The sequence below is a fragment of the Triticum aestivum genome, chromosome 1D, assembly GCF_018294505.1.
Source record: "Triticum aestivum cultivar Chinese Spring chromosome 1D, IWGSC CS RefSeq v2.1, whole genome shotgun sequence".
Classification (NCBI taxonomy): domain Eukaryota; kingdom Viridiplantae; phylum Streptophyta; class Magnoliopsida; order Poales; family Poaceae; genus Triticum; species Triticum aestivum.
In genome coordinates this window covers 494,252,677-494,268,051 of record NC_057796.1, presented here as the reverse complement: position 1 = coordinate 494,268,051, position 15,375 = coordinate 494,252,677, and the positions used below count along the sequence as shown (strand labels likewise).

General features: G+C 50.2%; 1 protein-coding gene and 2 non-coding genes across 3 annotated transcripts in view; all 3 read left to right on the top strand.

Annotated features, from left to right (window-relative positions):
• The first annotated feature begins 5,575 nt into the window (after positions 1 to 5,575).
• LOC123161633 (uncharacterized) overlaps positions 5,576 to 15,375 on the top strand; it is a 24,431-nt gene continuing 14,631 nt past the window's right edge. The window contains exons 1-3 of the mRNA XM_044579446.1: positions 5,576 to 6,016; positions 6,121 to 6,361; positions 6,452 to 6,751. Coding sequence (XP_044435381.1) covers positions 5,576 to 6,016; positions 6,121 to 6,361; positions 6,452 to 6,751 — 982 coding nt within the window. The remainder of the gene's footprint in view (positions 6,017 to 6,120; positions 6,362 to 6,451; positions 6,752 to 15,375) is intronic.
• On the top strand, positions 12,287 to 12,358 carry TRNAT-GGU (transfer RNA threonine (anticodon GGU)). Its single transcript has one exon. It is a non-coding gene; the product is annotated as a tRNA-Thr (tRNA).
• On the top strand, positions 12,866 to 12,947 carry TRNAY-GUA (transfer RNA tyrosine (anticodon GUA)). Its single transcript has one exon. It is a non-coding gene; the product is annotated as a tRNA-Tyr (tRNA).

The window sequence follows — 15,375 nt, the reverse complement described above, 5'->3', positions numbered from 1 at the left end:
CTAGTACTACTTACTTTGGGGTGTGTAAATCGCAGCTCGTTCTGCAGACCCGGAACCATTCCGGTGAAGTTTTTCCAAACCCTGCCAGGCAAAGAAAATGATTAATTGATATCAGGAAATTAATGAACGGAAGTTGCCAATATGCATGGTGCGATAATGATTAAACTTACTTCTGGAGCATTGCAGTCATGTCCGCATACTCCTGGGGATATTTGCGTCTCGAGTCCAAGACAATTACTACTCCCCCGTCAAGCTTAATGGATAGCAGAATAAAGTGGAACCTGCGCACGCATAACTCATCAATTACATTACTTAACCTCGAGTAAGCGAAACCGAATATACACAAGATAGTAACACTCACTTGAAGTTGTAAGGAAACAGTATTGTCCCTTTGTTTTGATGTCGAAGGGACGATTTTAGCAAGTTTTCCTCAGTATCTTCGGCTCTCTCTTGTTCCGACCATTCATTTATGGTATTTGGGCTAATGAACCCAATGCCATAGACTTGTCCTTTTTTGCATTCGACCATATTCAATCTGCATAATATAGTGAGGATAATTATATATACATGCAAGGAACGAGCTGAGCTAGAGACTTAATTACAGAAGTAATACTTACAGACAGTAGCAAGTCATGAGTTGTTTGTCGAGGGCCTCTTGATTGAATAACTGAAATAATCCCACAAATTCAACATGCATCAGGTCAACTCCAATGAGGTCGTGCTCTTCTTTAATTCTTAGCATCAAACTATCGGTCCCAGACTTCCTGCAGGTATCCATGTACCATTCATGCAATCTTCGCATCATCATTGTTACAGGAGGATGATCAGGTTTGACAAGAGGCTTTCCGTGCTCGTATCTGAAGATCTCTACTACCTCTAACATTTCGAACTATACATCATCGCCCACATAATCACCAAGATTTGTACCGGGTTGTAGCCCCGGATGATTAGCGACGATATCGCTAGACACCTTGAGCGGGGGGCACGATTGCTTGGCCTGTTCGCTGAGCTGGAGAATTCTTTTCCCACTTCTTCGTTTTGCTAATCTTGCATCACTAGAAGTACTTTCCGACCGCTCTGCTTCATCATATGTGTTTTTAATACATCGCTCATAGTTGGATTGCAGCGGAGGCGGCGGTGGTCGCTTAAGGGCATGCAGAGTGCGCTTCGCTTTCACCGGATCTATTATTTCCTTCGGAGGTGGAGGTTTCCGTGCAAAATGGGCCTGCACTTCGGCATCACTGATGTCCGCGTTTTCCTCGTCGATCCTCTCATATGGTAACTATTCCGGAGCCCTGAGGCTTGGACCGTATTTGAATTTCTTCCTGCCTCTGCTTGTACTGCTAGCCGCCAGAGCGGCAGCGTCTCTCTTCCGCCCTTGCTGAGGCGTCGGAGTCCGCTGACACGCCGGAGGAGGCGGAGGAGGAGGCGGAGTGCCCTCACGCACCAGAGGAGGCGGAGGAGGAGGCGGAGTGCCCTGATGCGTCGGAGGAGGCGGAGTGCCCTGACTCGCCGGAGGAGGCGGAGGAGGAGGCTGGTGTCCTCACGCGCCGGAGGAGGAGGAGGAGGAGGAGGAGGCGTCCAGTTTGGAAGCTTGATGTACTCCTTTCTCCATAGATAGGTACTCTTCAAAGCATTTTCCAGATGAATCTCCCCTTCACCTGTAGGGTAGTCAAGCTCCAGCTCCTCAAATCCCTCCATTATTTCATCCACCGTCACAATAGCTTAACCATGTGGAATCATACGGCAATGAAAAGCTCCCTCAGCTTGAGAAGGTACAACAGAGCTGACCGCTGCCTTCAAGGTCAGGTTCTGGCATTTCGTCATTAGAAAACAATGTTCAGCCTCCGTGATATTATCCACAGGGTAGCGAGGAGCCATGAAATCAGGTTGAACGAGCTCCGTGGAAGCCATGCTACTTCTTCGCTGAGATGGTGGGGTAGCTTCTCGGGCAGCGTCGAAGCAAGGATCTTCGTGCCGTTGAGATGGTTGGCCGGTAGCTCGCTGGCTCTCAAGTTCCTCTAGTTTTGCTAATCTTGTACTGAGCCTCTGCATTTCGATTGCTTCCTCTTTCCTCTTTCTCTCTCGGCTTCTATAACCACCGCTGTCGGGAAACCCATACACCCACGGAACGGAGCCTGATGTGTCTCGTGTTCGTCCAGGGTGTTCAGGATCCCCGAGGGCCTCTGTCAGCTCATCCTTCTCTCTGTCGGGAATGAACGTCCCTTCCTGCGCTGCCTTTATTGCTTTCTGAAGCTTCCGGATGGGTATTGCAAGTTGCTCAACCAAGCATGGAGAAAGAGAGGTCACTTCTCTCTATAGATGTTCATGACGATCTTGTGTAATGGTTCCTTCATTGCTATATGTAGTAGCTAGCGTCAAGTTAAATGGAAAACATTAAATAAAAATGAAACCCTAAATGTAGAAGAATTGAAGGGTAAACACAAAAATAAAAGGGGGAAACACAATATGAGAACCCCTAAACCCTCCAAAACCCCAAAACCCCTCCTTTCAAGACAAAAACAAAAACCCCAACGCCTGGCAGCTGCTAACGCGTGGCTGCCTTTTAGTCCCGGTCGTGTTACCAACAAGGACTAAAGGTCCTCCTGCCTGGGCGCCCCACAGCGGCTACATGGAGCTCCTTTAGTCCCGATTCGTAAGCCAACTGGGACTAAAAGTAATCGGCATTAGTCCCGATTGTTTTGTCCCGGTTGCAGAACCGGGACTAAAGGCCCTCTGGCACCGGGACTAATGCCCTGTTTTCTACTAGTGACAATTTGAAGTACGTAAACAATATTCATAATTTTTTTTTATTACCATCAATTATGTTGAGTTTCATTCATATATATGTATTGACCCCCATCTTTAAATTAGATCTGGGAGAAGCGGAACGAACTCCTACCAAATGATCGCATAAGAGCAATTCAAAAGGAATTGGCCAGATTCTTTGTTGAGCACGTCATACCTGGAGATGGAGAATACCATCGGAAATTGCAATGTGATTTTGGTAGATGTTATGGATCTTAAGAGATATTATATTGTTCGACCAAGCACGTAAATATAGTAGCGTCGGATAGATATACGAAAACTTGTTGTTCGACCAAGCACGTAGAAAGAGAGATCACTTCTCTCTATATATGTTCATGACAATGTTGTGTAATGGTTCCTTCATTTGCTATACGTAGTAGCTAGCGTCGAGTTGAATGGAAAAACATAAAATAAAAATGAAACCCTAAATGTAAAAAAACTGAAGGGTTAACACAAAAATAAAAGAGGAAAACACAATATGAAAACCCCTAAACCCTCCAAAACCTAAACCTCTCCTTAGAAAAACAAAAAGCCCATCGCGTGCAGCTGCTAACACGTGGCTGCCTTTTTAGTCCCGATCGGTGTTACAAATCGGGACTAAAGGTCCTCATGCCTGGGCATCCCACGGTGGCGACGTGGAGCCCCTTTAGTCCCGCTTCGTAACACGACCGGAACTAAAAGTGTGGGCATTAGTCCCGGTTGCAGAACCAGGACTAAAGGCCCGCTGAAACCGAGACTGATGCCCTGTTTTCTACTAGTGTTATGTAGAGATCTGCAAGTGTGATTATCAGACCATCTTAATTAGGCTTAACCAGTACAGAGCTAGTAGTAGGTAGGAGAAGTAGATTGAAAGGAGCTAGAGCGGTGCGAAGTTACTTGGAAGGAAGGAAGGATGCTGCTCTTGAGCGGGCGCCGGTGCATGCAGCAATGAGAACAACGAGCTCGAGTTGGAGTCCGATGTTATTGAGATGATACTGTACTACAAGTAGCCAGTACTATACCACATTAAATTATACAAAGTGGTGTAGTACTCGTACACACTTGTCTTGTAAAGGCGCGGTGCCGTGGATACCGTCCTAGATTACACAAAGTAATCAACTTTTGAACTCACATGAGCCCATGAACCTTTATCACTAAACAAGTAGAGCAGTAGTACGGTTTTGCAATGGATCTCGTGAAACCACGTGCCAGCTGCTAGTGATGCGTTTGGTTGTCTTGGGACACTTTACATACTTGTCCGAGTAATGCATGTCTGAGCAGGCAAAAAGTTAACATGTGCATGTAATTTGGTTGCCTGCCTTTAGGCTAGCTGCTTCATGAAAGCAATTTTTAGCACAGTGTTTGGTTGTCTGGGTCATGCTTGTTAGACAAACTACACGTCGTTTGGTTATGAGCGACATAAGGTGTGACCATCACTTCTCACTAGTGGTGACCTTACCGCACACGGTTTCAACATCATCTTGGTCCTAGTTAGGGAAAAATGACAGTTCAACCTAACTACTAACAAATGACAGTACTAATTAAGAGTCATATAGCTAAATATTAGACAATTCATAGATGCTAACTAGGTGGAAGTCTCTTGGTCCTCTTCTTCTTCTGTTCTTGTGTTGTAGCCTCTTCTTCTTATCCTTCTCCTTCTTCTCCAGAACCTTGTCTAACCTCTATTATACCATATCACTTAAGCACATTCCATCTTTCTGTTATTCCAGGCTTCGTTGTCAAATGCCTTCACACCATAGCCGGAGCTGACAACTTCATCAGACGTCACATCTTTCTTCTCCGGGACAAGTTCATCACAACCCCATTGTAGGATCCAGTTATGGAGGATGCAACATGCAAGAACAAGCTTAACCTTGGTAGGGTAAGGGTGGAATGGTTTCTGATCCATGATCTTAAACCTATTCTTCAGAGTTCCAAATGCCCTCTCAACCATAACTCTAAGGTTGTGTTAACTTGTGATGTATGTATGTATCTGTCCTGTACATGTAGTCCTTGTATTTAGGATCTGAGCCACGCCCTGGCCTGCGTGCCACTTCTATCGGGCCTCTTGTAACGGCTCCACTTGTATATTTTGTACCGTTGTGGATGGAATCAATACACAGAGAGCAATTCCATCCTTCTGCTTGGTATCAGACTCCAGGCACTACCATGGCAGAGAACTCCACCTCCTCCACCACCTCCCCGGCCACCAGCTCGGCTACCTCGCTGGCCATTCTTTCTTCCTCGGCCACCAGCGGCGGCACCACCGCCGCCATGAGCACCTCCCCCCCCTTCGTCTTTGGGACATCTTCCTCCTCCCACAACGGCTCTTCCCCATTCACCGGAACCCAATTCGCCCCCTGTTCTCTTCTCCGGCGCTGCCGCTCTCCTTCGCTGCCGCCCTCTCCCCACATCCTTTTTTTCGCGACAGCATGCAGAACCACATCAAGTTCCTTCTCAACCCCGAAGACCACAACTACCACAAGTGGAAGTCGTTCTTCCTCCTCGTCCTCATCCGCTACGGCATCACCCAGTTCATCGAACACCCACTCCCTCCCAATGCCACTGCCCTTCAGCGCGAGCTCGACGCCCACCTTGTGCTCTGGATCTACTCCACTCTCGCCGACAACCTCGCGACCACGTCGTCGGGGCCACCACCACCTTCGACCTCTGGAACCGCATCCGCGACTACTTCCTGGCGCACCATGCGGCTCGCTACATGATGCTGAATCGGCAATACCGCAATCTCAAACAAGGTGACCTCTTCGTTGCCGAATATGCCCGCTGCATGAAGCTTCTGACCGCTGGGTTGGCTGACATCGACCACGCCGTCACCGAGGTGGACCTCACCACCCAGTTTCTCCACGGCATCGACAAACGGCTCGACACGATTCGCGTTGTCTTGGGTGACACCGTGCCTCTACTGCCGTTCGAGACGGTCTTCTCGCGCTTGAAGCTCGCGGAGGAAAACCTCGCCCAGCGCGTGGCCGACAAGCCCGTTCCCATCCTCACCATCACCGGGAGTGGCGGCCCTTCCGGCACCTCCTCCGCCCCCGGTGGCTCCTCCAGCGCTCGCCAGGGTGACCGCGTCGACCGCAACAACGATCGCGGCAACAGCTTCCCGCAGGGCCGCGGATCTGGCAATCGCGGCGGCTGCGGGCACGGGCATGGTGCGGCGATCAGGGCGGCCGTGGCACCGCACCTCCCATGTCGTACAACCCATATATGGGTTTCTTCGCGCCCTACGGCATGGGCCTGCCCAACCCACGGCCCGGCTGGGTCCCTCCGAACTCTGCCGGTGTGCTCGGTCCTCGGCCTGGCTCCCATGCCCAGGCTTACCAGATGCAGTTCTCCGGCTACCCCGCGCCCACTCCTCCACAGCAGCCGTCGTGGGACCACCTCGCCATGCTCCAAGCCGCCTACAGCGCTTCCGGCTTCCCCAACAGCAGCTCCGCTCCGTCCGAGTGGTACCTTGACAGCGGCGCCGCCTCCCACATCACCGGCAACCCTGGTAACCTCACCTTCTCGAATTCTTCTTTAACGCATCCTTTCTCTAGCATTGTTGTTGGCAATGGTACCCATATTCCCATTCATGCAACCGGTTCCACCACCCTCCATCCCCACAACTTTCACCTTTACGATGTTTTATTTTCCCCTAATGTAGTCACGGGTCTCATCTCTGTCCGTCAGTTCACCAAAGATAACTCATGTTCTATTGAATTTTATCCCTTTGGCCTTCTTGTGAAGGATCTTCGCACCAGGAGGGTACTCATGATCTCCGCTAGCTCCAGCGACCTCTATCCATTCTTCGGGAATAACAAGACGTGGTGCACTGCCCTTTCTGCCACTATCTCCAATGCCGACGTGTGGCACCGCCGGCTCGACCACCCCAGTCCTCAGACTATGCCTTCTTTAGCTGCCAATGAATTTCTACCTTCATGTAATAAATCTGCGCACATCCCATGTACTGCGTGCCAACTTGGACACCAGCCGCGCCTTCCCTTTCCATCTTCTAGTAGCCGCACTTATGCTCCCTTTGAGCTTCTTCATTGTGATTAATGGACAAGCCCTGTTGTAAGCTTCTCTGGTTATCAATATTATTTGGTTATACTTGATGATTACTCACACTTCTTGTGGACATTTCCCCTCCATCACAAGTCGGACACCTCTACCACTCTTCTTCGCTTTTTCTCTTTTGTTCGTACTCAGTATAATGTAATCATCAAGGCACTCCAATGCGACAACGGCGGCAAGTTCATCAACTCCACTTTGCGCTCCTTCTTCTCCATCAACGACATCACCTACCGCTTCTCCTGCCCCCACACCTCGCCACAAAATGGGAAAGCTGAACGCTTAATCCACACCACTAATGACATTGTCTGTACTCTCCTTCTACAAGCTCATTTACCTTCGCCCTTTTGGGTCGAAGCCCTTCACACAGCCACCTACCTCTTAAACTGCCGACCATCTCGTGGCATTCATGGCCAAACTCCTTACTACATGCTTCATGGCATTCACCCCACTTACGACCACCTCCGTGTGTTTGGGTGTCTTTGCTTTCCTAATCTCTATGCCACCTCCTCTCACAAGCTTTCTCCATGCTCCACGCACTGCGTTTTTCTAGGTTACCCACTTGAGCACAAAGGCTACAGATGCTATGACCTAACCACACGTCGAGTCATCGTCTCCCGTCACATAGTTTTTGACAAGAGCGTTTTTCCTTACGCACCCACCACACCGTCGCTCCCCTCTTCCCCAACCGCAGAAAATCCAGCCCGGATCCCCTCGCCTGCCATCCTAGATTCGCTGCCCGGATCGCTACCTACCTCGTACTAGGTCCCACCGCGTCCGTCTGATGCGACCTCTCCATGCACGCCAATCCCGGATTGCCAGCCGCCGGACAGCCCGGCCCACCCCTCCACGTGCCGCAAGCCCACTCGCTTGCCAGACTCCACCGCATCCACCCCCCACCAACTCCGCTCCCATGCGCTTCCTCGGGTCGCACGCCAGCCGCACCCACCTCGCCCGCTCCCTCGGATCACGCGCCCGTCCCGTCCGTTCCCTCGGATCACGCTCCCACTGCCTTTGCTCGCGGATCTTCCTCGGATCTCACACCCGCCAGTCCCCCCGGACCCCACGCCATCTTCCTCCACTTCCGTGCCAACCACCCCCATTCAGCCACGTCTTCCAGCTCATGCCCAACCAATTAAACTATCGCACAACTCGCACAAAATGCAAACTCGAGCCAAATCTGGCTACTGTCAGCCCAAACCACTTTTCCTTTCCACCACATCGACTCCTATCTCCCCTATTCCACCAACGTGCCGCTCCGCTCTCAAAGACCCAAATTGGCAACATGCAATGTTAGATGAATATGATGCTTTAATCAAAAAATCGACTTGGTCTTTGGTTCCCAAGCCTGCAGGTGTCAATGTGGTGACCGGCAAGTGGATATTTCGCCACAGTTCAATCCCGATGGCTCTCTGGCGCGGTACAAGGCATGGTGGGTGGTCCGTGGTTTCACCCAAAAGGAGGGCATTGACTATGATGAGACATTCAATCCGGCTGTTGAACCAGCCACTATTCGGGTTGTGCTCAGTCTTGCCACTTCCAGCTCATGGCCTATCCACCAACTCGATGTCAAGAATGATTTTCTTCATGGTGACCTCAAGGAGACCGTGTATTGTGCTCAACCCGCCGGTTTTGTGGACTCCTCTCGGTCGGATCATGTGTGTCTCCTTCGCAAGTCCCTCTATGGGTTGAAGCAAGCTCCCCGCACATGGTTCCATCGCTTTCGGTATTTTCTCTTGTCCCTTGGTTTTCATGCATCCAAGAGTGACTCTTCCCTCTTCATACTCCACAATGGTGCTTTCGTTGCCTATCTACTAGTCTATGTCGATGATATCATTCTCACCGCCAGCACCACACATGCCCTCAACCACATAATCTACTCTCTCAAACAAGAGTTCTCCATGACCAATCTAGGTGAGCTTCATCATTTCCTAGGCATCAATGTCACACCCAACCACCCCGGCTTGTTCTTGTGTGAACAACAATATGCCCTCGAAATCCTTGACCGGGCCAAAATGCTCAACTGCAAACCAGTCTCTACACCCATCGACACCCACTCTAAGCTCTCAGCTCATGATGGCCGCCTCTTGGACAATCCTACCACCTACCGAAGTCTTGCCGGGGCTCTCCAATATCTCACACTCACTCGACCAGATATATCTTATGCGGTTCAACAAGTGTGTCTCTTCATGCATGCCCCCCGCGACTCCCACATGCAGCTTACCAAGTGCATTCTTCGGTACTTGCGTGGCACTACACACTATGGCTTGCAACTATACAAGTCCACCTCTCATGATCTTGTGGCCTACACCGATGCAGATTGGGCAGGGTGCCCGGACACCCGCAAGTATACATCCGGTTTTTGTGTCTTCCTTGGTCGCAACTTGTTGTCCTGGTCATCCAAGCGACAAGCTACCGTGTCCCGTTCGAATGCGGAGGCCGAATACCGTGGCGTCGCTAACTGTGTCGCCGAGTCATGTTGGTTGCGCCAACTCCTGCATGAACTCCGTCGCCCACCTACTTGTGCCACCATTGTCTATTGTGACAACATTAGCGCCTCCTATATCGCTTCCAACCCCGTCCAACATCAACGCACGAAGCATATAGAGATTGATCTCCACTTTGTCCGTGACCGCGTGGCGCTTGGTGAAGCTCGTATACTGCATGTACCGTCCAGCTCTCAGTTTGCCGACTTGTTCACCAAGGGACTACCATCACAGGTTTTTCATGAATTCAGAGCCAGCCTCAACGTCCATCCAAATGGAGTTCCGGCTAAGGGGAGGTGTTAACTTGTGATGTATGTATGTATGTATCTGTCCTGTACATGTAGTCCTTGTATTTGCCGAAAAGGGTTTCCCTCCACTTTGTATACAAAGCAATCAACCGAGACAACCAACGATAGGTGCTGGGGCAGAAGCATCACAGTCACGCCCAAAAGAAAAGAAAGAGAAAATACAAGAGAAACAAATGCCGACAACGGCGGATCGACAAAAAAAGAAGAAGCCCCGTGGCCGCTGCATCCACCGGAGATCGCCCACAAAGCTCCGAGCCTCCGAAGTTACCGGTACCAATCAACACCTCCAAGAAGGGACGCGACGATGACGACGCTGCTGCCAAGGGTTTCCCCCGGTACGCGGTGAGTAGAGAGGAAGGGTAGCCCTGACGCCCTCCAGGAAGGTCCGGCGGCACCTGCATGCGCCACCGCGTCGGTGTCGGCCAAGCCAACAGGGATTTCTCCCGGTCCCAACCTTCACCTCAGGCACTCCGGAGCTCGCCACCAAACAGACCCCCACCCTGCGCCCCCGATCACGAAGCTTCCCACACTGTCTCAACACGGCACCATGAAGCAAGGCCTGCACAATGAAGAAGAGGAGACGGGACTAGGGAAGCAGCACCGTCGGCACGCGGGAGGGCCCCACCTCCACCGTCGAAGACGGTAGCTGACCGGATGCAATAGCAGGAACATACCAGGCCCGTGGCCGCACAGGCCCGGCCGGGATCTCCGAGACCCGTAGAGTTCCCGCCTTCGCGCTGCAGCCGGCACGCCGTCGGCGCCGCCGCCCCTGTCCAAGCCGCACCTCTGCCTCACCACGCAGAAGATAACGAAGCCACGCCGGGGACCGACCCGCTAAGACCCAGATGGGGCCCGTAAGGCCCAGATCTGAGTCGTGGACGCACCGCCGGCCACCCCGCGCCACCAAGTTGCCCTGCCGCCAAGGAGCAGCGCCGCCACCACGTCCGCCGCCGGCCACCCCGCTGGGTCACCGGACCACCGCCAAGCCGAGCAACACCGCCGCCGCCCCCTGCCCCGGGCCAGGAGGACGCACACGCGGGGAGAGGAGATCCTACCGCCACCGGCACCCCCCGGCCGGAGCCGAGGGCGCCCGCCAGCGACGGTAGGAGAGAGGATGAGGGGGCGAAGCCGAGAGCAGAGGCGCGGGGGCCGCCCCGGCCGCCTCCCGGGGAGGCGGCACGAGGGCGGAAGGAGGGGCGGGGAAGGAAGGGCGGGGGAAGGGCGGCCGGATCCGGGCCGCGCGCCGGCGAGGGCGGCCGTATCCGGGCCGCGCGCCGGCGAGGGCGGCCGGATCCCGCCGGAGGCGGGCAGGGGAAGGCGGCGGCGGCGAGGGTTTCGGGGGCGGGAGCGGGTCGCGGGAGTCCTTGTATTTAGGATTTGAGCCACGCCCTGGCCTACCTGCCACTTCTATCGGGCCTCTTGTAACGGCTCCACTTGTATACCTTGTACCGTTGTGGATGGAATCAATACACAGAGAGCAATTCCATCCTTGTGCTGGCTGGAGTGTCTGAAATTGAAGTGTTGGGGATGTGTCTAACGTGCTCCACGGAATCTTAGGCTGTTGAGGTCCTTGATTATTTGCTGATGCCGTGTAAAGTGCAGTTCTTTGTACCCACTCCGTCCCACGATAGATGGCCTACACAACTTTTTGCGAATACCAAGGAGAGCAAACGTCGATGGTGAGATGGACGACTATACTATGCTATGCTCTGATTAGACATCAGTGCAACTATTCCCACTGCTCTACACTACAACAACTAGTTTGGGGGTTCTACGGCTTGCTCCGAGAGCTACGTACTCCACCACTGCTAAATGCTAAAGCCCGCTGCAGTACGAACGCATGCGCTATTTTTTGATGGGACAAAACTATTCAAAAACTTTTCGCCCCTCTTTACGGGACGCGGGAAGTATTCTTAGTTAGACCCCACACCTTTGATCTTTCACCGACCCTTTGCATCTAGTTAGTGTGCGTAGAGTGAGGACAGATAGGATAGATCTGTGTTAGCAGCCCACGCCAACGACGCTGACCGAAGAAGGCGCGTGTGATGAAGTCATCCTAGACGTAAGATGGTCATACCAAGCTACACGGCCATGCCTATGTCGTGAACCATAGATCTAGCCGAACCAACCTGTAGTTGGATGGTTTGAGGGACTGTGGTATCCCCAGCCTATCAGGGTTCAAATCCTGCTGTTCGCATTTATTTCTGGATTTATTACAGAATTTCCGGCGGAACGCATAAAAAATAGCATAGAGGATCAAGGCCATTACCAAAAGTTCCTCCCAAGGATCCTATATCCTATTGGGTATCTGTTCCCCGCCTTTTCCCGCTAGGATCGGAAATCTTATATTTTCCATATCCATATACCGTTGAATCCTTGGGGTTCCAGAATCCGCCTATTTTACTAGTCTTCGGAAACGGAAAACCCTGAACCAAGAAGAGTTGGATATGTTATGTAGGGTATGTTTTTTTTTTATTAATTTTATTTTGAGCTCTCAAGATATCGATATATACATATACAATCTCTACATAATGTCTCTCTCTCTATCTCTATATATTATATATATAATATGTACATTATGCAGTGGACCCATAATGGGAAATCCAAGTGGCTAATTTTTGAATTAAATAAAAAGCCCTTTTAACTCAGTGGTAGAGTAATGCCATGGTAAGGCATAAGTCATCGGTTCAAATCCGATAAAGGGCTTTTTAAATTAGTGGTAGAGTAATCTCGTGCTAAGACGTAAGTCGTTGGTTCGAATCTGATAGAGTACTTTTCTACTAAATTGATTCACTTTTTTTCTTTGTTTTTGAAACTTTCTCTATATTTTTAGAGAATTTTATGACTTAGTGCGGGATGGATGCATTTTTGGTCTGAACACTAAATGAAGCACGGAGAATTAATCTATAACGATCAACTAAAAAAAATCCTAGATGAAAACATAACAGAAAAGTTGGAAAAACTCTTTGCTTTGGATCTATTTATACTTTTCGAGTATATTGACAATTCCAAAAAACTGCTCATACTATGATTATAGTATAATCACGAGCGGTTGTATATGGCCCTATCGTCTAGTGATGCCCCTATCGTCTAGTGGTTCAGGACATCTCTCTTTCAAGGAGGCAGCGGGGATTCGACTTCCCCTGGGGGTAGGGAGTATTATGAAAGGAGGTTAATCATAGATTAGCAAAAACCCTAGAATAAATTCTTCCTGGGTCGATGCCCGAGTGGTTAATGGGGACGGACTGTAAATTCGTTGACAATGTCTACGCTGGTTCAAATCCAGCTCGGCCCAAACCAAAAATCTAGGGCTTCATGAATATGAACTAATTCTTCCATAAAATAAAATGTCTGATCTATAGAAATAAAAGATAAAGAAAAAAGGGAAATTTTTTTTCTAATCCATATCTCTCTCATTCCTTTCTTACAAACAAAAGAGTTTTTCTTATTGAAGGCTGGATTATTATCCATTTTTAGTGATAAAAAATCACGACATACTAGTTATGTCACTCTCACTATACCCACGTATAATATGTGGGTATGTAGTATATGATTCGTCTATTTCTTAGAGTACGAAAGACGAATCGAATCTTCTTATGGTTCTATTTAAGAATGGGTATGCCATACACCCCGCGGGGATTGTAGTTCAATTGGTCAGAGCACCGCCCTGTCAAGGCGGAAGCTGCGGGTTCGAGCCCCGTCAGTCCCGAACTAGGGTTCAATGAATGGAGAAATTGATATTTCCTTTTTCCATGAAAAAAAGGGGCAGGGAGCAAGATCAAATACCCACAGGGCACCCTTACTTCACTTTTTTATTTTGCATCTCTCATTAAAGAGGAAGGGAAGGCATATAGGAATTTTTTTTCACTACTCCCGATCGATAAAGATAAAGAAAGACACACATACGATATGTGGATTAGTAGAATTTAGGATATTATATTACTCTATCTTTCTTTATGATGATACCATCCTCATCTTAATTTCCTATTCCACTCTTATGGAATAGATTCAGTGGGGGAGATGTTTCCGTTAACGATGAGGTGCCTACGGTGACTTCGTAAATTTCAAGATGATATGCCGGCTCAGTTTTTCGGAGGTGCTCATAGAAGTAAGGTATGAGTGTGTTTCATAGGGGTAAGTGTATGCGCGTGTATATGAGCGCTTGTGTCTGTACTGTGTTAAGAAAAACATAGATCTAGCCAACTCGTATCGGACCAAACAGTTAGGTCCTAAGAGCATCTTTAGCTGATCTCTTAAGGCATCTCCAACGCCGACTCTTAAAACACTCGCAAACATTCGGACCGATGTATGCAAATATAGTTTGTCATCTAATGCGGACCTCCATATGTACATACAAATATTATTGCGGTAAGAAAATGCTTGATTCATCCAGATATTATTGTACATACATGACGCGAGTACCGGCCGGATCAGCTTGCTGCTGCATGATCCAGATGCTCTTGAACCATGCTCTTTAACCGATAAATTTTGTGGCATTCCTTCCACAAGTTCTCGGAAGGAAGCACACCCTAACGTTTTATTCATACATTGTACTTCCTCGGCTCCTTCTTCTCCTATCGTGGCGACGGAGCCGAAGTTGGCGGCTGAGCTTAGAGGAGGGGGCCCGGGGCAGATGGCCTCAGCGTCCTCTTCCCTTGTGGCGCCTAGGGTGGCCGCACCTCTTGTGGCGCCGGCGAGTCCCTCTAGCCAGAGGGCCGGGGTGGGTGGGGAGTACGGGCAGGCGGCCCACGCACTTCCCTCCCCCGGCACGCCTGCGCCTCAGGGCCGCGGTTCGCGGCTGACGTCGGTGGTGCCGTGGAGTTCCCCGCCGCTGCTTTCGCCTACTCCTGCTGTTTCTTCGATGGGTGCAGCCCTGCTGGGTGTTGGGGGTGAGGCCGGAGGCCCTACTCCGAGCAGGGTCACTCGGGAGGAGGTTATTGCTTTTGAAGGGATTTCGGATCCGGTCTCTGCGGGGCGACGGATGAGTTGCCGTCTCCAGGATCATCCGGAGGTTGATGACATGCAGCAGCGGTGCGCCATGAGGGCGGCCAAGCTTCGTGACATTGAGGTCACTACTGGTATGTCGGTCAACACCTCTAATTCCATTCTGCATTTTTCTAATAATGAGATTATTAATAATGCAAACCAATTAGGAGTTTAGCAATGATAGTGAAATTTCAAACTCCGTTAATGATATCCTGGATTTGGAAGCAGAACGCGCTTTAGAAATGATTCGAAACTTAGCAGCGGTTAAACTTAGCAGCGGTTAAACCCATGCGTTGGGGGTCAGGGTGCTCGATAATTTTTGTGCGGATCTTGCACCATTCCTTCCTGAGTCTGAGGAAGAGGATGACACTTTTGCGGCTGCCGTAGTTAGGTCCCCAGAGCCTGGTTGTGAGGACCGGCTGGAGGATCAGAACAAACCTAAACGCAAGTGGAAGCGGAAGATTTACCCGGCTTCGGAGGTGCGTAGGAGCGCTAGGATCCGTACTACTAAAAAATTTCATGACGAAATATGAAAGGAATCTTTTGGAATAGCAGAGGTCTGAAAGATTTGGCTAAAAGAAGGTTTCTTGCAGATGCGTCTATCGAGCATAGGCTGGATTTTATTGCTCTGTCGGAAACTGGTAGAGATAATTTTTCGCCCCAGTTTCTCAGTACTTTATCGGGAGGTGTCGATTTTGATTGGCACTGTCTGCCTTCGAGAGGAAGATCGGGTGGGA